The 23621-nt window shown below is 54.8% G+C and overlaps 1 protein-coding gene across 3 annotated transcripts in view; it reads right to left on the minus strand.

Moving 5' to 3' along the window:
- Window positions 1-2643: 2643 nt before the first annotated feature.
- Window positions 2644-23621, minus strand: part of GFRA2 (GDNF family receptor alpha 2) — a 122655-nt gene continuing 101677 nt past the window's right edge. For all 3 annotated transcript variants that reach the window (XM_054560831.2, XM_024250503.3, NM_001131461.1), the window contains 5 exon segments: window positions 17890-17999; window positions 16942-17082; window positions 14760-14932; window positions 5256-5309; window positions 2644-4027 (listed from right to left, as the gene is read on the minus strand). In XM_054560831.2, the coding sequence (XP_054416806.2) occupies window positions 3905-4027; window positions 5256-5309; window positions 14760-14932; window positions 16942-17082; window positions 17890-17999 (601 nt within the window). In that variant the 3' untranslated portion in view covers window positions 2644-3904.

The raw sequence follows: 23621 nt of genomic DNA on the forward strand, positions 1-23621 counted from the left end.
GGCTAAACCAGAGACCCAGTGGGCTCCTCAGTGAGCAGGCGAGTCATGGGCGAAAGTCCGGATTGGCCAAAGGTGTCCATCCTGGCAGGCCTGGGACCACCATCAGGAAGGTCTGTGGGAAACAGCAGGGCACCTCCACGGCCTAAGCATCCCCGTCAGGGCAGGACCAGCAAAAGCAGTGCTGAGCCCAGTTCTGGGAAATCTGTGTGCCAAGCCAATTGCAAAGGCAAGGCCTGGCGTGCCAGGAACTAAGGTGACGACCCTGTGTTTGGTCTTGATACCAGGTAGGCACCCTGCTGTGAAGACCATCGTGGGTCAACATGGGACCTGCGGCACTGCTCACTCAATCCTGAGCTTCTGAATTGGCCACCTATATGACTTCACACTTGACAAGGTATCAGAGCCTAGAAAACAGAGTAAGCCAGACTTGCAGATAGAGGCATGCCCCTGATCAGGAATCCTCAGGGGGCTGGTGGCAAAAAAAGCCAATTTTATATACTTTGCTGACTTGGGGGTAAAGGCAAGGGCCCTGGATTGCATGTGGCTGCAGTTTCCCACAGCAACTCTAAGAAAATCTAAAAATCAGTCTCTAGTGGCCCAGCGTCGGGGCTCACGCCTATAATTCCAGAACTTTGGGAGGCCGAGGCAGGCAGATTACTTGAGGTCAGGAGTTCGAGACCAGCTGGGCCAACATGGCGAAACCTTGTCTCTACTAAAAATACAAAAAAAAAAAAAAAAAATTAGCCAAGCATAGTGGCACACACCTGTAAACCCAGCTACTTGGGAGGCTGAGGCACGAGAATCGCTCGAACCTAGCAGACAGAGGCTGCAGTGAGCCGAGATCGCGCCACTGCACTCCAACCTGGATGAGAGTGTGACTATCTCAAAAAAAAAAATCTATCTCTGGTGGTCCCTACCAAACTTTCCATGATGCACTTCCTATTTTTGGTCTCTCAACCCCAATTTCAATATCTAGACTCAAATGTCTTAATGTTACTAGAATTCATTCACACCATTAAATTAACTAACATTAAGATAGCAACAATTTATTCTTCCAGTTCTATTTGCATATTTTGAGAGAATCACAAATAGTAATCATCTCAACCAAAGGAATGAATACCTAATGGTAAAATTTCAGCCATGTGATACTTGTATAGGGAGACATTTGAGGGCAGAGTAAAGCTAGCTAGTATCCATTCCTCCTTCAAAATGGTACCTCAATTTCCTCTTGGGAAATTTTCTGTCCCCCATGATGTAGCCTAAGGGCTTACCTCCTATTAGGGATACCAGACATGACATATATATCCTCTCTCTCACACTCAAGTATGGCAGAGGGCAGGCACAAGGCCCAGTTCAGCCAGATAGGCAATGGTTGGCAGCAGAATGCTGACCCTGTAGATCCTGCCTTCCAGCCCCTCAGATGCCCTCTAGTCCCTGCCCTCACCTGCCCTGGTCCCCCCACCTCCCACAAATTCTGTGAGCCACCTTCTCCCATAGCCTTCCAGTAAAGTACTTTTTAAGTTAAATGATCTTTGCTGTTTGCAAAGAACACAGATTCCTAAGTGGATGCCATGACCACGTCTACCCGCAATGGCTGGACACAGACCTGGCTGGCTCACTGTACCCCTTCCATGCAGAGGCTGGAAGGCAATACACCACAGTGATAAATGCCGTGAACGGATGCTGCTCACACATATACAACCAGAAGCAAAAGCCAATGAGGGGACCTGCGATTGGGAGATGGGAAAACTGCATCCTGTTGTCCAACTGAAATGGGATGGACTCACATGCAGCCCTGAAGGCCAGGCTGACAGTAGAAACATCTTCTTGCCTGCCAGTCTTCCATTCTCCCTCCTGCCATGGGTATATATTCACACATGCACATGAACATGTGCGAGCCTGCACACAACCGCACACACGTACATATGCTCACATACATGCACACACACACACTTGGCCAGCAGGCATCCTCCTGGTCCTCTCTGGGGAGAATCTCTCTTGGAAACTATGGCAGGCCTAGTGTCCAAGTGGGGCCTGGGTAGCAAATGGAGAAACAGGAAAGGAAGGAATAGAGGGAGACCCAAAAAATACTTATGCTTTCAGACCATGACCCCAGAACATTCACAATCATCTCCTTCTTCTCTGGTGGGCCCCAAAAGACCAGGTCACTGCACTCACAATCACACATCTCAAATAAGCCAGGAGTCCCAGAGGGACATACCACTTTGCTCTATGTAAGACTAACAGGGCCACCCAGACAGCCTGACAATAAAACATTCCCAACGTGTGATGCCAAGCTGTCGCTCCCCACCACGCCCATGTCCACTGCATTCTCTTCCAGTCTGGGAGCCACAGGCATTTGTGCCAACTGGAGAAGTGAGCAAGGAGGGAACAGAACAGCCCACCAGGCTCAGCACAGCGGGGACCCTCAGATCCCGTCCCCAGTGTCAAACCAGCTCCTAACAGAGCTCCATCTACACACAATGTGGACACACGGGTGAGACACATGGATGCACACACATGCACACAGGCACACACACAGACACACATTTCCCCAGCCCACTGGGAGCTCCACTTACGCAGGTAACACTGGACCAAGAACAAAATGGGGGCAAAACCCCACAGGACCGAGGCAGAGGTGGCTTGCTTCCTAGCACGTTTATTGGAGCCTTGGTTAAGCGTGGATGCGGATTAGGAGCCCCCGCCAGAGCCCAGCCAGGCTGACTGGAGCAGGGCACTGCGGGGCCAATGTCCTTTTTCCCCATTATAGACAACAGTATTAAAAAAAATAAACTTTACAATAATACATTTTCGCTCATCTGTTGGGGTATTATTTCCATAGTTTTGTTGCTTAAAAAAAGGAAAGAAAGGGGAAACCACACAATATATGTATATGGATGTGTATATACATATATGTTGGGAGAGGAGCCCCGGTATGTACATACAGTTGACGTATGTCTAGGAAATTAGGAAAGAGAAAGTGAAAAGGAGGAGGAGGGAGAAGACAGCAGGAGAGCTTGAGGGACCACAGTGCTGCAGATACACACCCAGCTGTGGTCTCTCCTCTCCCTCTCCTCAAAGGGAGACCTGCCAAAGGACCCACAAGAAATCAAAAAAGCCAACAAAGGACCATTTCTCTCTGACTTCAAAATTTCTGCCACCAAGAAAGAAGCTGGTGCCCGAGTTTTGCTGCCTCGGCCACAAGGGGCTCTCCCAGGCAGGCTGAGCTCTCAAGCCCTCCTGGAGCTGGCCCCCAGCCCCACCACTCTGTGCTATAGTCATGGGGAGCCCAGCGCAGTGCTAACCCCCTCCACCGCCATCCGTGGGGAAGTTCTCACACCAGCTGCAGACCCACCAGCCCCACCCAAGTGCAGAGAGGGAGGGCAAAACCATTTCCATCTTTGAAGCCAAAGGGCTGAAGGTGGACCCCCATGGCCAGCCCCGCTGCCCCGCTGACCGATGCCCTCTGCCAGCCCCCAGCAGGTCCCCAGAGTGGGCAGCCTGGGGAAGCAGCTGTGTTGTCCTGCCCCCAGCCAGCCTCAGGCACAGCCCAGAGTCCCTTCCGCTGCAGGCTCTTGTCCGGTCTCTGCTTCAGAAGGGTCCAGAGAGAAAAACACCAGGAGAAAGTGAAGGGCATTTCTAGAGCCTCGTGCCCTCCTCGGCACCAGAGTTTCCCTTGCCAGGGGACCCCTGGGCCAGCTCTCAGGCTGCCTGCCTGCTTGTCTGTTTGGTTTACAAAAACTTCTCCAGAGAAGAAACCTGGGAGGAGACAGGTTCAGAGACAAGGTGGGAAAAACAATTTTTTTTTGCAAGGTGTGTGTGTGTCTGTGTGGGTTTCCATTTCGTCAGGTGGCTGTTCTTGTCTGCGTAGCTTTCAAAAATCTTCTGACTCGGTTCCCACAGCCTACAAGGCCAGTTTCAGCATCAGGACAGACAGCACGGTCAAGGCAGCCGATGGTCTGGCTCTGCTGGGGCCTGAGTTAGGTTTGATCACCTTGTTACTCCCTGGGATGATATTTGTCGTGAGCTGAGTCCACAGCAGGAGAATCAGGAACAAAGAGAATGAAAACAAAGCAAACAGTCAGGAGGCCTGGGACCGGGCAGACAAATGGACTCAGGAACTGGACACCTCAAGCCCCTGTCCTCTCTTCCACCCACAGGGACCCTCCTTTGCACTCTGAAGGGAGTGCTGACTCTCCTGGAGCTGGTCCAGGCAGGAGTAAAAGGGAATGCTCTGTCCCTTCTGGTTGCAAGCCCTGGGGTTCAAAGAGGAGGGCAGTGGTCACCAGGAAAACAGGCTACTCCTCCCTGCATCAGGGCTGAGGACCTGCATCCCAGTGAGGAGGCAGATGGTATAAAGAGCTGAAGGAGAAGGAGGAGAGAAGAAGAAGGAGAGGAGAGAGGAAGGAGAGGGGAAGGAGAGAGGAAGGAGAGAGGAAGGGGAGGGGAAGGAGAGAGGAAGGGGAAGGGCAGAGGAAGGGGAGGGGAAGGAGAGAGGAAGGGGAGGGGAAGGAGAGAGGAAGGGGAAGGGAAGGAGAGAGGAAGGGGAAGGGAAGGAGAGAGGAAGGGGAAGGGAAGGAGAGAGGAAGGGGAAGGGAAGGAGAGAGGAAGGGAAGGGGAGGGGAGGGGAGACGAGGGAGCCCACATTCTCCCTGTTTCTCAATTTCTTCAAATCCCCCCTCCTCCACGAAGCCCTCCCTGAACATCTTTGTCTGAGTTTCTCTTTCTTCTGTGAGGTCTCACACTGCCTTTTCTTCTCATCTAAGTTACTATCTTGGGTCTATAAGTCATATATATATATATGAGATATACATATACATACACATATGAGATATATATACATATGAGATATATATATATACACGTATGAGAGAGAGATATATATATTCTTATGCTGGGGATTTCTTCAAGGAAAGAACTGTGTCTGTTTCCACTTCTGTGCCTCCTAAATATCACAGCAACAGTGCCGAGCAGGTAGTCGACACAATCGTCTTAGAGAGTAAGGAAGGTATGGGAGGGCCTCTGCTCAGAGCAGTCATTTGTCTCTCCCCAAGGAGAGAGCCAGGGGCCCTGGATGCAGCCTTCACACTCCCCCACCCCACCCCAGCAGAGTAAGTGCCCACCCTGGTCCAGAAGCTCAGCTGGCCCAGCCCATGCGATGAGATTTGAGGGCGCTGGATCTGAGGCTTGCCAGGGAAATGCCGCCCCTCCCAGCCCAGTCTCCTGCACCCATCCCCACTCTGCCCCCAACTCACCTCTGTGAAGCACATGCTTAACTCTTTGGAGTTGTTGGCCTTCAGCCCCTGTTCCTGCAAGAGAGAAGGCGCCAGTCAGGACAAGTCACCAGGCTGTTCCCGGCTGGGCTTTATCCAGAGACTTAGATGAGGCCCCGCCATGCACTGTTGGCTCCACTAAGCACAGCCAGCGCACACAGTGAAGAGGGGTGGCTCAATTCCACCCAGCACAAAATGCTCCTGTCCTTCTCTGACACCCTCAGCAATTAGGACCCGACTCCTCTGGCTCCTGGAGAACAGAGTTCTAACTCTGCTCCCAACTAGCGGCATTATATAGTCATCAGTCATTTGCATGTCTGTCCACATACTCAGAGCAACTCTTGGGCAGGGACCATGTCTTCTTTTCCTTACACTGAGAAGTGTCTAGTTCATAACAACAACTCAACAAATGTTTCACTAGATGCCTGCATCCATGAATGAATGAATGAATGCCACAGATCAGAAATGGCCTCCAAGGGCCAACTCCTGTTAATTTTCCATGGCTGATGGAGGGCTCTATATAAAAAGATGATGAGCGTTCATCTGGGCTTGAGGGGAAGAGAGGCATGATTGATTAGTGATGTCTGCCACTGGTCCATTAGGTGGATATCTGGCAACTGCACCAGCCTATTTCTGTCCTACACGGATGTGCACACCTGGGAGCACTGTGGACAAGGTGAGGGACGAGAAAGGCTGGCTTGGTGATGATTCCAAGATTCTCTATCCTGGTGTGGCCACCTGGATGCAGGGCCAGAGAGCGCACATGATGAACAGCTCTCTGTTATCATCACTGTAATGGAGATCCATGGGCACCAGCTGGGGATGCAGCGCTTCCATCCAGGATTCAAATGGCTTGCTCCCAGGGCACTTCCAGGGAAGCTCTGGCCACCAAAAGCAACTGGGAAGCCCAAGAAATTATGCCGCAATCACTGCTCTTGGCCAGCAGTATCAACAACCCCTTGGACATCACAGGCAATCTACCACCCAGGGCATCTGGTCAGCTAAACAAGACCCCAGATGTCACATGGAGACCCTGGCCAAGAGTAGAGTCACTGCCAATGGTGGAGATAGGACCATGGTGATGATTAGTACAGTGAGAATGGAACCAGGAGTGTCCCCAGGTGCCAAGGTGATGCCCAGCCAACTCCCCAGCTGTTGCCCTCTGCAGAAGGGCATGTGCTCGACAACCCTTCCAGACCCAAGGCCTGGACTCCACTCCCCAGGACTTGGTGCTGCTCCAGCTAAGACTGTGTGAGGCCACGGGTAAGGGTGTTGGGGAAAAGGAACACGCCCACCCCCTCAGAGGCTGTGCTGTCATCATGGCCACACATCTGCCCTCCCGAGTCCCTTGGCCAATCCTTGCTCAGTCACCTCAGTCCCCACTTGTGACATCCTATGGCTTGTTGGAGTCTGTGCCTGTGGCCTGACACCTACAGACGCCTAGCGTCACTTCCTACTCTCATTGTTTCAGGTGTGGCAGGCCAGTCCCCACCCTTTCTGGGAGTCCCTGTCTTATCCCTACGTCCCTACCCCCCACAGAGCTCGCTAAACCATTGGGAGCCCTCTCCTTCGTCCCCTCTCCATCTCCTGTGTCCCCTCCCCCCTCTCTCCTCTCCCCTCTCCTCTGTCCCCTCCTCCTTTCCTGTCCCCTCCCCCTCCCTCTGTCCCCTCCCCTTCTTTCTCCCCTCCCCTCTCCCTCTCCCTCTGTCCTCTCCCCTCTCCTCTGTCCCCTCCCCTTTCCTCACTAAACCAGTGGATCCCACGCGGCATCACAGAGGCAGAAGCCCCTTGCACTCGAGATCCTCACCCCCGTCCACCAAAACAGCTCAGTTTTTATTTGTTTTGTATATTGGAGTCTTAGCTGTTTTGTATATTGGAGTCTTAGCTTATTTGTATATTGGAGGTACGCATAAAATTATTTGGATAACAGTCTACCGCTTAACAAAATAAGGCTTGAGAAAACAACCGACAAGAAGGGCTCCAGGGTGGGGCCTGCACAATGTGCTGTGGCTGTGGGTGCTGCTCTCAGGGGAGCCCCGGACCTAGACACTCTGCAGGGTTACACCCAAGGTCAGCCCATGCAGAGCAGCTGGCAAAGCACCCGGCACCCAGCACCCACCAAGCGCATTTTCCCTGGCCTGGGGGCTTGGCCAGGTGTGGAGAGAGAGGACCTAAAGGCTGACGCTCCAGAGAGTGAAGGGGGCCTGCAACTGGATTTTGCTCCTCGGAGTGAGCAGAACTTGACAAATTCCTCTTAAATAGGTTAGAGGGGAGGGGACGCTGGCAAGTATTACACAGGAAAAATGACAGAGGAGAGGAGAGTGAAGAAAGGGGTGGAAGGAAGAGAGGAAACCAGGTGAAGGGAGAAGCAGAGAAAGGGAAACAGGAAAGAGGGAGAGGCGGAGGGGACAGAGGGAGAGGAGAGGGGACACAGTAGAGGGGAGGGGACAGAGGGAGAGGGGAAGGGACAAAGGAGAGGGGAGCAGAGAGAAGAGAGAGGGGACAGAGGGAGAGGCAAAGGGACAGAGGAGAGGGGAAGCGACAGAGGAGGGGGAGGGGAGAGAGGAGGGGGAGAGCAGAGAAGGTGGAGGGGACAGAGGGAGAGGGGAAGGGACAGAGGAAAGAGGAGGGGGAGGGGACAGAGGAGGGGGAGGGGACAGAGGAAAGAGGAGGGGGAGGGGACAGAGGGTAAGGGGACAGAGGATGGGGGAGGGGACACAGGAGAGGGGAGGGGACAGAGGACGGGGGAGAGAACAGAGAGGGGAGGGGACAGAGGAGGGCGGAGGGGACAGAGGGGAGGGGAAGGGACAGACGAGAGGGGAGGGGACACAGGAGAGGGGAGGGGCCAGAGGAAAGGGGAAGGGACAGAGGAGAGGGGAGGGGAGAGAAGGAGGAGGGGACAGGAGAGGGGGAGGGGACAGACGAGAGGGGGAGGGGACAGGAGAGGGGGAGGGGACAGACAAGAGGGGGAGGGGACAGACGAGAGGGGTAAGGGACAGAGGAGAGGGGAGGGGACAGACGAGAGGGGGAGGGGACAGACGAGAGGGGGAGGGGACAGACGAGAGGGAGAGGGGACAAAGGGAAAGTGGAGGGGACAGAGGAGAGGGGAGGAGACAGACGAGAGGGGGAGGGGGCAGACGAGAGGGAGAGGGGACAAAGGGAAAGGGGAGGGGACAGAGGAGAGGGGAGGGGACAGACAAGAGGGGGAGGGGACAGACGAGAGGGGGAGGGGACAGACGAGAGGGGAGGGGACAGACGAGAGGGAGAGGGGACAAAGGGAAAGGGGAGGGGACAGACGAGAGGGGGAGGGGACAGACGAGAGGGGGAGGGGACAGACGAGGGGGGAGGGGACAGACGAGAGGGAGAGGGGACAAAGGGAAAGGGGAGGGGACAGACGAGAGGGGGAGGGGACAGAGGAGAGGGAGAGGGGACAGAGGAGAGGGGGAGGGGACAGACGAGAGGGGGAGGGGACAGACGAGAGGGGAGGGGACAGACGAGAGGGGGAGGGGACCGACGAGAGGGGAGGGGACCGACGAGAGGGGGAGGGGACCGACGAGAGGGGGAGGGGACCGACGAGAGGGGGAGGGGACCGACGAGAGGGGGAGGGGACCGACGAGAGGGGAGGGGACCGACGAGAGGGGAGGGGACCGACGAGAGGGGGAGGGAACAGACGAGAGGGGGAGGGGACAGACGAGAGGGGGAGGGGACAGACGAGAAGGAGAGGGGACAGACGAGAGGGGAGGGTAGGGCATGGTAAGGGGAAGAAGCTGAGGGAGAAAGAGAGCAGGAGGGGAGGGGAGAGAGGAACCGAAGACAGAGGGAAGAAATAGAGGAAGGAGGCAACAGAGGGCGGGGTAGAGAATAAAGGGGAAGGCAAGGGGGCTGAGGACAACCACTGTACCCTCTCATCTGATGCTGATTATCGGGGGATAGTGAAACACCTCCCTGGGCCAGCCTCAAGGGACATCTGCCCCAAGCTGTGGTCTCTGCCAGGGGCGACAGGTAGGAGTGGGAGTGTTGCCCAGCAGCTGACCTTTCCTGAAGGTGGCACCTAGTGGGGGCAGGGGCAGAGAGAAAGAGAGACCACCTCTGATGTCAAAACCACCAGTGTCTCAAATTCAGTGCCTCCCTGCCCTCCAGGGGCTCGTATTCTAATAGAGAAATAAACTTGCACATAACCACTGATATGGTTTGGCTGTGTCCCCACCCAAATCTCATCTTGAACTGCAGCTCCTAGGATTCCCATGTGTCGTGGGAGGGAACCGGTGGGAGATAACTGAATCATGGGCGTGGGTCTCTTCCATGCTGTTCTCGTGGTAGGGAGTAAGTCCCGTGAGATCTGATGGTTTTATAGATGGGAATTCCCCTGCACACGCTGTCTCTTTGCCAGTCACCATGTAAGACGTCCCTTTGCTCTTCATCTTCTGCCATGATTGTGAGGCCTCCCCGGCCATGTGGAACTGTGAGTCCACTAAACCTCTTTCCTTTATGAATTACCCAGTCTCAGGTATGTCTTTATTAGCAGCGTGAGAATAGACTAATACAACCACCTACACAGCAGACGAATACACAGAGGGGAGAGAAGCTGCCTGTGGGTCTAGGGAAATAGCCTGGGGCTTACTCCATCCCTACCCAGAGCTTCTCATTCCCTAGAGGCATCTGTGGCTCCAGTCCGAAAGCGCACAGGCCGAGGCTGCAAGGATGGCAGGACACAAGGCTGCTAACAGCAAATCCTCCACCATGGAGGCAGCACAGGGACTGTGGGAAGAGCTGACCCCCGAGGGCTGCGCTGTGGGTGCCACCAGAAGCATCAAAGAACTGGCCCTTGCAGATGGCACTGGGGGAAGGACACAGACAGAGGAAGGACAGTGGGAAAGGCATGCTTCATCCTTCCATAGCTTTCTCCCAGGGATGCTCTGTTGCCCAGGAAGTGAGAAGGAAATTATTGTCTTCCTCCTCTTCCTTCCCACCTCTTGTCTACCCACAAAGCGCGGGCCGGCAGTCCCAGAGCCTCGCTGGTCTGGCCCAGTCGCTAGTCTAGTGTTGTCCTGCTGGCTGCAGCCGTGGCTCTCCTGCACTCCCTGCTTCTGGCCCTGGCCCCGTCCCTAAATCTCAGTGCCCCTGGCCTTCCTCCCTGACCTGGCCCATCCCCAGTAACTCACACCTCTCACATTGTCTCCATCACAACAACCCAATGCTGCCTGTGACAGAAGACAATGCAGACAGGGTGTGGTTGCGAAGTGTGTAACACTTCATTTGTAAAACCAGGCACAGCAGACCCCTGCTCAGCACAGCAGACCCCCGCTCAGCACAGCAGACCCCCACTCAGCATAGTAGAACCCCCTCAGCATAGCAGACCCCCACTCAGCATAGCAGAACCCCCTCAGCACAGCAGACCCCCACTCAGCATAGTAGGCACCCGCTCAGCACAGCAGACCCCCACTCAGCATAGTAGACCCCCACTCAGCACAGCAGACCCCCACTCAGCGCTCTGTGCTATCCTGACTCTGTGCCTCGCTCGGCTCCGCTGCTCATTCATGTGGGGCAGCCCGTCTACTGCAACCCCACACCCATTCTCCCGATTCTTTTCAGGCCTAGCAGCAGGCGTTGTTATGCCCACGGGTCCTTGACCTCCACTCCCAGTCAATGCACTCTCTCCGTCCTCTGTACCCCATCACCCTCTACCAGTCCCGCACGCAGCAGGTGCACCAATCACCTTCTCCCTCATAGCCATCTGAGCTTCATCCTGTCAGTCCTCCAGCACCGGGACCACGGTCCTGGCCCATGAGGCTTGTTAGCCTCGGTGCCTGGGATGTAGTGACGTGCAATAAGAATTTCTGTTGAGTCAATGAATGAATGCACTGACAGGTCTCTCAGTCCCATGCTCTGAGGTCCACAGTCCTGTGTGCTGGGTATGAGACCCATCCAGGAGCAGGCAGGAGGAGGGAGGAGAGAGAGGTGGCCACGGGCTGCAGAGTCGGCTGCAGGCATGCGGTGAGGGGGCCTTGGGGCAATCTCTCAAAACTCATTTTTAATTTTCCCAAGATGTGACTGGCAGTCCAAATCACAGGTGGACAGGTGGAGACGGGGAGGTAAAGGAGATGGTATGTTGTAGGGCTCCCTGGTGCTGGGAAAGGTGGGACTCCAGCTGATCTGATGGGGTCCTGCAAATTGGCATTCTGGGCCCAGAGCAGCCCCAACGGAGTGTCGGGGAGAACAGCAGCCCATGGCCAGGAAAGCACCAACCATCTCCCGTCTCTCCCCAGCCCTCACTGCACTGCCCTGGTCCAGGCCTCATAATAAGACCAAGAGTCTCTAACAAACCTTCCTACGTCTTCAATAGAAAAGCATCTTCACCTCTGCAGCTGCCCAGTCCTGCACACACAGAGGGCACCTAGGAGAAGGAAGAGAGCTGCAGGCACTGAAACACACGGACCCCATCCTCTAGGACAGCAGGGAGTTTCAATGAATCAAATCAACTGGGGACACCGGGGTCTCTCCTTCCACCTGAACAGAGCACCAGCTCCATGCCAGGCACTATGCACCCAGCTACGCAGGGTGACACAGGAGGGTGAGATGCCACTCTGACCTCTGGGGGCCCTGGCTTAGCAGGGGAGAGGAGAACACATCATGATGAGGCCATGAACACGCAAAGCGGGAGCCCAGAGCAGGCGGAAGGCAACCTGGTGTGGACGGAATCGGAGAAGGCATTCCCAAGAGGTGACATCAGGGTAGGACGCACCAGGTGGAGAGGAGTGGAAGAGGACAAGGAGAGATGTCTTACTCAGAGGAACGGCCAAGTGCAGGCCAGCAGCTGGCTCACCCATCCTGCAGGTGTCCAAGACTGACCTGACACTCAGGTTCCCTGCTCTAGAAGCCCAGTGGGATGGAGAGAAGCGCAAGGGAATTCAGACAAGGTATATATTTAATATACATGGGCCGGGCCAGAAGGCCCCAGGAGAGACCATTCTGCAGACCCTATCAGGCCTCTCCAAGGTCCACAGAGCCCCAGGCAGGGCTGCCCAGAGAGGGGACCAAAGCCTGAAGGAGACACTTCTGAGAGTAGGACCTAAGACACTGGCCACAGGGCCAACTGGGAGGGGGCTCCTGGCTCTACTATGGTGGCGTCCAAGACTCCCACAGCCCCACTGAACAGCCCCACTCCACCGTGGGAAAGTCCTTTGTGGGGAGCAGATTTGGAGGAGGAGGAACCAGAAGGTGGCCAGGAGGTAGGGTTCCTGGCCCTTCTCGACTGCCAACTGGCTGTGGGGCTGTGGACACACTGCTGTCATCACCAGGCCTCTGGTGGCTTGGGTTTGGGAAGATCTTGGAGGGTCCTTCAAGTCCTGACATACAGATACCCATGTAGGGACCCAACTGGCTACCATCTCTGGGGTTCCCTAAGCCTTCCCCCAAGGAAGAAGGAAGGACAGAGGAGGACAGAGATCAGCAAAATAACCTTACCTTTCTCTCTAGGGTGTATCTAGGGTGTACAGGCTCCCCCCACCCTTCCTGCCATCCAGGCTCAGTTCTCTGTCCCTGCGATCACTCAGGGACTCCCTTCTATAGCTGTGGGTGCCCTTAACACCCTAGGGCCCCACAAGGGCCATCACAAAGCCACTCAATCAGAGATGGTCCAGGCTAGGGGAGCTGAGAGACAGGGGGCAGATATGGGCTGGGAAGGAGGGGAGGCACCCACGCCAGCCCCAGGCAAGCCAAGGCAGGGGCAAGGGTTTATTAACTCGACACTTCCAGCTCCCAGCATGGGATAGCAGGTGCTCATTAAAAACATTGTGCTGGGCACGGGGGCTCACACCTGTAATCCCAGTACTTCGGGAGGCCAAGGTGGGAGGATCACAAGGTCAGGAGATTGAGACCATCCTGGCTAACGCAGTGAAACCCCGTCTCTACTAAAAATAAAAAAAATTAGCTGGGCATGTTGGCGGGTGCCTGTAGTCCCAGCTACTCGGGAGGCTGAGGCAGGAGAATGGCGTGAACCTGTGGGGCGGAGCTTGCAGTGAGCCGAGATCGCGCCACTGCACTCCAGCCTGGGCGAGACTGCGAGACTCCGTCTCAAAAAAATAAATAAATAAATAAAAACATTGTAATTAAAACTGAATCAGAGGCCCTTCCTCTTCCATTTCTCTGAGAAGAAGCCTGGAGAGTGGTGGAGGCTGGACCCCTTTGGAGGGTCTATTTCTCCTCCTTTCCTCCTGGGAGGCTCTCTCAGCTGTCCTGCCCAGACTGACTTAGTCCGTAGGCCTCCAGCCACCTGCCAGGCAGCCTCCCCAGCCCCCGGATTTGTAACGCCTAACATTTGTGCAGCATTCTTCCATTGACCAAGCACTTTTGCATATATCATCTCACATACAGATCACCCATATCTCCACTGAGATCAAACCAAGATTTAAGCAGGCCCCCCGATGGTGAGACCACAGAAAACCAGGCTGGGGCTACAAGAAACCAAGCAACCGATGGCTTGGCAAACTGCAGAAGAAAAAGAATTAAATGGGCCTCAGAATCATCAGGGCTGATGGTGAAGGGGGATGGGTGGGGGTCCCAAAGCCAGGGCTTTGGACTTTATGACCACAAGGAACCACAGTGGGAGTCCTGGGAAGGTTGCCAGCACCCTGCCAAGTCAGCCTCTCCCCAGATGGGCCGGTCCAAGAGGCTCAGGATGAAGAGTGCATGCAGGAGGCTAGTAGGGTCTGGAGGACCTGACAGGTGGCACAGCCCCGACTGGCTTAGCTGCCCGCCACTCTAGCATGAAATTGAGCAATTGTCTGCGGAGCAGGACCCTGAGCCCCCTGCTCGCAGCCACTCAAGCACGCCCAGTGTTATTAGAAGCTGCCCAAGGGTGACAAAAGCACCTCAGCTCCAATCAGGATGGGAGCGAAGTGGAGGGAGCAGGACATGGAAGCGCTCCCCACCCAGTCGCCAGGAGGGCACTTGGAGGTCAGCTGCTCCTGAGCAGGAGAGCCCACAAGGGAAGGGGAAGGAGGCGGAAAGAGAAGGCGAGGGCTTCCATAACCAGAACAGGCACATGCACTTCTGCAATGGGTGCCCAGGAGGGACTTGAACCCCTGCCAGGCTGGGTCCCTGCTCAAGCCTGCATCCTGGCACTGTGGATGTGCATTGTTGACCCTACGAGCCTGCTGCCCCACTCAGACGGGTGCCTCACTGCCCCACACACAGCCAGGACTTGTTCCCCCTGCACCTGCGCCGAGGCTGTGCCCCACTGCCTGCTCTTCAGACCCCACAGCCTGCAGGGCAGGTATAATACTGTGATGTAAAATGGGTTTAACACTTGCAAGATGAATGCCCAAATGAAGGAACTGGTGAAGAATGACCCCTGGCAGCTCCTCCCTGCCTCTTGGGTCCCTGATCGAAAGGGAGGACCCTCCCTCCCTGGCCTCAGCTGAGTCATTTCCCACACCACTTCCGGTGCCATGGTGCTCCCCCCGTGCCTCAGCCACACCCCCTCACCTGGACAGACGTGCAGGTGGTGATGACACTGGTCCCCAGGCTGGTGCTGTCACTGAGGTCATCTGGCAAAGAAGGCGTCTTCTCCGCCCGAGGGGCCTGGGTGGCCTGGAACAAGGGGCCTTTTGGGGACACGTTCACATCCGTTCCATTGCCAAAGGCCTGGATGGCGTTCCCTGGGATGGGGGTGAGGGTAGATGCAGAGAAGTCAGAACCCACGTCTGTCACTCCTGTCCCTGCTCCTCACCCTCCTCACGCTGACCACCCCCTTCCCTGGAATAGTCCAGAAGCCAGGACAGGGCATAGCACAGCCAGATTCCCTCTGCTGAACCTCTTTTTCAGATACCTACAAAGGTCTCACAGCTACAGAATATAGCAAGAGAGAGGTTAAAAAACACAGAAGCCAGAATAGCAAGAAGTGTACATGACGGGGAACACAGAAGAAAAAAGGAAAAAAAGAAGGGAGTGGGATGCAGGGGAGCCTAGGGGAGGAGGGGGCCACCTCCTCTGCATGGTGCCACCAGCCACACCTCCCAAAGCTCCTCACCCACAGCTCCCTAGTCACAGGCTCTTCCGACCCCTGTGCCTCCTCGGACATTCCCAGGTCCCCACCCTGGCATGCAGGGGCCCCACATTCAGCCCTCTGCCCACTCCACACCATAGGCTCTCCCCTGGGTGGCCTCCGCTCCTCCCACACCATCCAGAGAGGTGCCCAGAAAATCTCCGCCTCCATGAGCCACACACATCTCAAACTCGTTATGTCTAAGCCTGGGCTAGGCGTCTCCTCCTACCCTTGTCAACGCTCCTTTCCCTCTGACCCCTCATATTGCAGCCTTGAAGGTATCATCTCTTATCTACCCAGGTCCCCCATGTCAGAATCCTGAGGGTCACCCATGGTGCCTCCCGGCACACCCATTGGCAGCCCGCTGAGCCCACCTCCTAAAGATCCCTCCACCCCATCTCCCATCACTGTTCCCCTCCCACTGCTCTGGTTCACAGCCACCACTGTGTGCCCCTGTGAGTAGCTACTGTGGCCTTCTGATGAGCCTCTCTGTGTCGGGTCACCTGTCGGAATTGATTCACTCTGACCCCCGCTGCCTCACAACACAGGAAGATTCGCTTTCTGGAACGCTGATCTGATCTCACACCCTTGCTGACATTCCTTCAAACACCCACAGCACCACTGTCACTCCTGCAGGACAAGAAGATCTAAATGCCTCAGGCCTGCAAGGCCCTGCATGACAAGGATGCTGTCTACCTGTCCAGATAATTCTTGCCACTCTGGTCATCTTCAGTGCTATGTAGCAAGGCTACGTGATTGGCAGTTCCCTCCGCCTGCCATGGTCTTCTGTGGAGCCCAGGACCTCTGCCCAGGGTGGACTGGCAGGCACCCCCTGCCTCTTCAACTGACCGATGCCCAGCTAACCATCCACAGGTACATTCTCCAAGAAGCCTTCAGGGCCTCCCTCTTCCTGGCTGACTTGTGCATCCCCACCCTGAGCTCCTCAGGAACCCTGTGCAGACCCCTCCCCTAGAGCAGCTCACTTGCACTGTGATCATAAGTGACCCCTCTCAGTCTACCTCCGTCAGGCACCTCCTCGATGACTTGGATCCCTGAATCTCCAGTGCCACACAGAGAGGGAGGAACAGAAGGATGGAGACATGGACAGAATAAATAATGGAGGGAAGGAAAGAGGGAAGAAATCTTCAGGTGGGCATGGATGGCAATGGGTATTGGGCTGGAAAGATCAAAGGCAGACCGAGCTAGACTGTGGCTAACCCTCTCTCTAGCTTTTGGGTTAGGAGTTTGATGATGTGAAAAGGAAGTCGATTCCAGAGGGAAACAAACTCGTTAAAGAGAGACACGACAGATGCCAGCGATCCTCATGAGAAGGCTCAGTCTCCAAATGAACCTGGCTGAAGCTGTCCCAATAACAGACCAGACCAAATAACAGGCTTGACATAGGTTCAAGGCCTCTGGTGGTAAACTGAGGCTGGCCTACTAACAGTTCTGGTGTGAATCTCCAAGAGCTCAAAACCCAAGGTCCCCACGGGCAACACCCATGGTGCAGAAGCCTCATCTACACCACCAGCCACGCCCACAGAAGGAGATGGGAATGGCTAGGACAGACTCCAGGAGGGGTGGGAGGGGCTGCTGGGGTTAGGGAGAACATCCAGAACTTACGGAGGCATGGGTTCTCGGTGAAGTCCCTGAGGAACTTCTCACACTCCTCCTCCATGTTCCCGCTGCCACGACAGCTGCACCAGGGGGACACCACGATGCCAGTGGGGCTGGAGTCCACATAGTTGGGTGTCATGTCAAACCCTGGGCAGGGAGAAAGGTGGGGGAGAGGAGAGAGGTATGGTGGGGCCTTCCCCTTGGGCCCACAGACCAACCCCAGGCACAGCAGGGCAGAGGCCTTGTACCCATCCTCTGACCTGGCCCCAAAACACACATCCATCCCAATCATACTCCTAACTCTGAGCATGACTATCCCAGGGACCATGGTCAGCAGGGGCAGAGGGGCCAGCAGCATAGAGGACACTGGGCTCCTCACCACCAGGAAGGCAGAGAAGATGCCCTGGAGCCCCTCTCAGAGTGTGGGCCCTTGCTTTCTCCTTCACCAACAAGCAGCCAATGTTCTAGAATCAGGGTGAATGAGGCTTATGTCCTGGGTTTGGACCCCAGTGCCAACATTTATCAGCGAGGTGAACCTGTGCAAGTCACTCAACTTCTCTACAGCCTCAGTTTCCTCATCTATAAAATGGAGATATCACCACCCCGCTAGCAAGAGCTGTTGGGAGAATTCAGTAAGACAGTCCATGTAAACTGCTCAGTGCAGAGCCTGGAATGTCAGAACTGTGCAATAAATGTTACCTTTGCTTCTCTTTTCAAAAGCTTTAGGAGGCCCCTGGGGCCCTCCTCCTCCCATGATAAAGAGCTGGGTCCTCCTCCTTGTTACAGAACTGCCTTTCCCCTGGTTTCCCCTCGCAGTTCTCTCTGAATCTGCTGCAGAGAAGGCCGGACTCAGGCTGTCTACCCCGGCTGGCCCTGAGCTGGGCTGCAGCCCCTGCCCTGCTGAGATGGGGGCAGTAAGGACCCACAGAGCCCAGGTGTGCAGGAAGAGCTTACCAATCATGCCAGCATAAGAGCCCAGACACGCCTGGTAATTGTCTGCAGGGCAGCTGGTGACCGTCTGGTAGGAGGCTCGACAATTGGCATGGAAGTCGGCCAGCCGGGACCTGGTGGCGGGTAGAAGATGCAATAGAGAAAACAGGGGTTCAGCCTGGCTGCCTTCTGTCTCCTCTGTCCTGCCAGTGGCATCTCCTCCCTGCAGCTTCCCACGGTGGAAGAAGCCACGAAGAGGGAGGGGAGAAAAGTTGGGGGAACCAAGTCTTTGCAGGGGCTCAAGCTGTGAGCTCCTTGAGGACAGAGACTTCCTGGAGAGACAGGCACATAGTGCGGCTTAAGAAAAACCCAGTCATTGGCTGACAAAAAGGACCCCACAAGGCACAGAAACAGCCTGCTCTAAATGGCTATTTTAGGCTGGAGCTGGGTGGGTTCGTGGAGAATGCCTGGACCCCAGGCAGGAAAGCTGGGTCCACCTTCTGAGGGGCTGCAGTCCAGGATGAGCCTGCCCAAGTCCTTCAACCCGGCACTGCAAAATCCCACCAGCAAAACGGGTGACTAGTCCCTTCCCTAGATGCTTCATAGGACCTGTCTGAGGATCAAGGAAGCCAGTGGCCGGGGAGGCAAAAGAGTCTCCCTGGGTGAGATAAGCCACGGGCATCCTCCACTAGTCTCTTCTGCGTTAAGCCAGAGCAAAGGCTCCTCTGCCACCCCTCCACCCCTACCCCAGTCCCAGCAGGCAGAAGCGGCCTTCCCTTCCCCTGGTGACCATAACATGCCGTCACCCATTCCCCTCTGTCAGCATCGATGACACTGCATCAAAACTCCTTGTGCACAGCTCTATGTTCCCCACTGGGCCATGAGCCATTTGAAGGCAGACAGTGTCTGAGCTGGGTCTGTCCCCAGCCCTCAGCTCCAGACCTAGATGTGGAAGGTTCCATGGAGCACGGGGCATCCCAGTCTAATATGCATGGCCATCTCCATTCCTTCCTCTTCCTCCTGCCCTGGGCGCTGGCCAGGAATGTTACCATCAGCCTGGGCTGGGGGAGGATGCTCCCCCTCTGCCATTCAAGTGACAATCATCACCTTCTACAGGTGAGTGTCCTTTGCCACACACACAGCCCTCATGTGTCATATCAACTATGTCTCACAGCAGCTCCAAGTAGCTAGTAATAAGGTCTGTTCACGGGCATTTCCCAATGATGGGCACTCAGTAGGACTTCAGTCACCATGCACTCCATGAGAATTCTACAGTGACTCAACAAGCTAGCTGCAGGATGGACCAGAACCCGGTCACCCAAATCCCTCGCCCACACCCTTTGCACATATGGAACCTCATGAAGCCATCTCCAAGTTCACCCCAGGTTCAGCCCCCCTGGTTCTCCACTGGAACCCTGTCCCATTTGAGAAAGGAACAGGTAGAGGGAGAGAGAGACAGGAGGCTGAGAGGGACTGAGCCAGCCTGAGCCAGGAGAGAATGCAGGCTTTCCATGAGAAGGTGCTGGTGCCTGCTGAGGAGGCCCCCACCATGCAGACATGGGCTGAGTATGTCCCATCACTGGACAAATTCGTTTCTCTGGAGGCCCCCGTGATCCTGAGGGATGGGTCTGAGAGAAGGAGGAAACCCTCCTGGGATGTGTCCCAGGCCCCTGCAGGCTGAGAGAAGGCCATGGGCACCAAACCAAGAGTCAGTTCAGCTCTGCCCCAACTCACTGGGTGACCATGCCCAAGTTCCCTGCTTCTCCGGGACTGTAGTTTCTTATGTATCAAATGAATAAAAAGTACTCTAATTAGCACTTTAAGCGGCACTTTAACAGTTTGGGATGATTAAAAAGTTCTGGAGATGGATGGCAGTGAAGGTTCTAGAACCATGTGAATATACTTAATGCCACTGACTTATACACTTACATGGTGCATTTTCTGTTATGTGTATTTTACCACAATGATGGTTTAAAAGGTACTTTCATATCCATCTTTTATCATTTAACCCTCACAAATGCTCCATGATATCTGACAAGCAGTTATTATTATCCCATTTTATAGATGAAGAAGCTGAGCCTCAGAGAAGACAAACAACTTTGCCCCCAAGATCACAGAGTCACTGAGTAGTGGAGCCAAGACTCAAGTCTAGAGCTCCAAAAAGGTGGGCGCCATTTCTGGCAGGCCCCAGTGCTCCTGTGTGGGAGGAGGGTCTGCAGCACTTGAAAGCCCTTCCAGAGCCATCATTCTGCACCTCAGGAAAGCAATGTCTTCCACAGGAAAAGAGGAGGAAATCTGCAGTTGTCTCTGCCTTCTCTTCTGCCCATAAATGCACCTTCTGCTTCCTCAAAACAAGCAGCAGCAGCATTTCCAAGCAATCCTTCACCCCTGCAGGAGACGACTCCATCTTAAATGTCAAAACCCACATCCATCCCCCTCCGCACCCAGCAAATGAGAGAGAGTGCTATGAGAGGGGAAGGTGGGAGCCTCCATTCATGTCCCAAACATCCAGAGACCCAAGAGGTGGCTTGAGAGGGGACAGAGACTCTAACAGGTAGATGGGATTTACAGACAAAATTGTTGAGTTGAATTATATGCCCCCCACAAAAAAAGTTGCAATTTTAATCCCCAGGACCTATAAACATGATCTTATTTGGAAATAAGATCTTTGCAGATGTAATCAAGTTAAGATGAGGTCACAGTGGATTAGGGTGGGCCCTAAATCCAATGACTGGTGTCCTCCTCAGAAGAAAAGAGAAAGACACACAGGAAGAATGCCATGAGACAGCAGCAGAGGCAGAGATAGGAGTGATGAAGCCAGAAGCCAAGGAATGCCCAGGGCTGCAGCAGTGCCTGAAACTAAGAGAAAGAGAAAGGCATGCAACAGACTCCCTTTCGGCCTTCAGAGAGAGCATGGCCCTGCCAACACCTTGATTTCAGACTTCTGGCATCCAGAACAGTGAAAGAATCAACTTCTGTTGTAAGCCACTCAGCTTGTGGTACTTTGCTACAGCGGCCCCAGGAAACGAATGCAGCCCTTTCAAAGACTTCACTGTTTGCTTTGGCCAAATGTCTCCCTCCAGAAGAAGCTAAGGGGATATGATCAGGTCCCAACACCGGAGTGGGCTGGAGGTGGGCAAGAAGATAAAGGCAGGACCTAGGTCCTTCAGGGTGTGGGACAAGGAGGCCACTGGATAATGAGCAAAGCCGCTGGTTCCCATCCTCTCCCCACCAAAGGGCATCTAAGCACCAGGCCTTAGCTCTAATGCAGGAGTCCATTCTAATGCCAGGCCATCGCACATCAGGCCCAGCTCTCTCCTGCCCCACCAGTCCCTCCCCATGAGGCCCTTCCCACCTAGCTGTGTGGATTTCTTCCATTTCCATATTCTAGCTACACACACATACCCTGGACCAGGCAACTGAAAGATTCATTGCATGAGGAGTTCCTGATTTCGCCCTGCTGGGTTTTTCCAACTAGAACACATATTCCCAGAGTGGCAGATTCCATTGATTTCCTCATCCATATCCTCCACAGCTGCTCCTCTGGGCAGGTGTAGATAGCCATGCATCCTTTCTCCAAATACACATCGAGCCCTGCCGCGTGGCTAACAGACAAAAGATGGGAATGGCAAGCATGGATGCAACATCAGAAAGGAAACCCCAGCTAAGGGGCCGGGGTAGAGTGCCTGGCAGGCCAGGGACTGGGGCAGTGGGAGATCATTGCTTGCTTATCTCCCTCAGGGAGCACACTGCCCACTACAGCAGACCAGAGGGCCCACACACTCTCTGCAGGTACTGGGAGCCTCCCAGGCAATGCCAGTTCCCACCCAGTGCACAGGGAGCCTTGCTTCCCTCCCGCAAGGCCAGTTCTCCCATCCCTGACATTGGGAACCCTCAGGACCTCGACTGGCCTCACCATCCATGCAGCTTCTCAAACGCCTCCAGCCCCACATGCTGGAGAAGGAACAGCAGCATGAATGGGGAGTACATGGCTTCCTGTTCCTTTGCCCTTTGGGAAATCCCAAATATTTCCCCGACGGGCCACAAGGAGAGCAGGGCCATAGGGAGAGAGGCGGAAGTAGAGGAAACCAGCCAGGAAACAGAAGGTGAAAGCATCCAGACCCAGGTGGGGCTGGCCAGAAGGACTCCTCAGGGAAGAGGGGAGGGGCAGACCCAGCCACTGGGAGAGGAGTGGGTTATCTGTCGCATGGCCACACTCCATCCCTCGCTCGCTGGCTGTGTGACCTTGGGCTGGCCTGTCATGTCTCTGGGGCTCAGTGTCCCCAGTGAACAAACAGGGAGAGTCACGCCTGCCAACCTCCCACCTTGGGCTGTGACAGAGAGCTAAGGAGACAATGCGTGAGGGCGCTTGGAATGGCAGGCGCCCGATGGAGACAAGAGACATCATCCCCATCTTCCTTCTCTGCCTAGCGCTGTGCCTGCCACTGCAAGTGCACAGCAGGAACAGCTTTTCCTGGTGTCTGATACAGAAGGAAAAACAGACCCACTTATCCTGCAAGGTGGATCTGGGTCCCACACAGGGCAAGTGGGCACATCAAGGAGACGGGGCTCCCTCTCGCTCTCCCGTTCTACCATACCCCAGCCTGCTGGAAACCAGGACCTCCTGACCCCACTGTCCTTCTCCACGCCATGCTGGGGACACAGGAAGAGGAACACAGCCCTCAAAGCAGGGCAAGGCACTCAGGGCCCCTTGGCTAGGCCCCCAGGTGACCACTGACAAGAGCACCCCCTCACTCCTCTGAGGTTATGACCTACTTCTTTCAAAGCAGGCCTGATTGCTGGTGCCAGGGCCTTGGAGAGCTATTCATAGCAAAGGGAGGGGGAGAACACAGGCCTGAGTCCGGCAGACAGCAAAGGGTACAGCAAAGTGAAGAGAAGCAACTAAGCCTTCTGTTCTTCCATCGCTCCATCCTCAGCGTCCAGCAGCCTTGGCAAGATAAAGTGACAAATGGAGCTATTTAGGAGGACACAGAGTCCAAGCCCAAGGCTCCAGGAGGCCTTTGATTGCTAAAGTTTCTCTCTGCCCCTCCATGTGTGATCAAGTCCACAGTAGTGGGCTCCCTCTGCCAGCATCAGAGACCACGTGGTATAATTTCCTTCAAGCCCTGGACACTGTCCCTCTCCAGCCATGACCCCTCGCCCCAGCACTGCTAGGCAAACTTCTCCAAGGCAAATGTTATGCTTTTCATAATAAAAGGCTGCAGGTGATCTCTGTGCCCTCTCTAGACCAAACATCACTCTTCCCTCCAACACCAGGAGGTCACTCCTGGACTCTGGTCTTGCTGCTGAGAACAGACTTTTCCTGGATCAGCCCCATCACTTTGCGGATTCCTGCCTTCTAAATCCCTTGTAAGAGAGATGGCATAGAAGAAGGCATGAGAGAGAGAGAGAAAGAGAAAGAGGAACAGATAGGAAAAAACAGAGAGCCAGCAAGAGAACCAAAATGAAGAGGAGCCAAGTCCATCTTGGCTGAGACCAAGCCAAGTCTGCCAAGTGAGCTCAGGGCAGCAAGTGGATCTGTCCGGAAAACACAAACCCTCTCTGGGCGTGTTTCCTTGGCAGCTGTAGCCTGTTCAGTTGCAGGAAAGCAGCAGCAGGAGACAGGGAGACAGAGAGAGAGAGACACTTGACTCCCAGTTGGATGAAAAGGTTGCCATATTAAAAGAAGAACATGTAGGTTCATTTGAATTTAAGACAATGAATATCTTTTTTTAGCATAAGTATGTCCCACATAA

This window comes from Pongo abelii, chromosome 7 (assembly GCF_028885655.2).
Source record: "Pongo abelii isolate AG06213 chromosome 7, NHGRI_mPonAbe1-v2.0_pri, whole genome shotgun sequence".
NCBI classification, from domain to species: Eukaryota; Metazoa; Chordata; class Mammalia; order Primates; family Hominidae; genus Pongo; species Pongo abelii.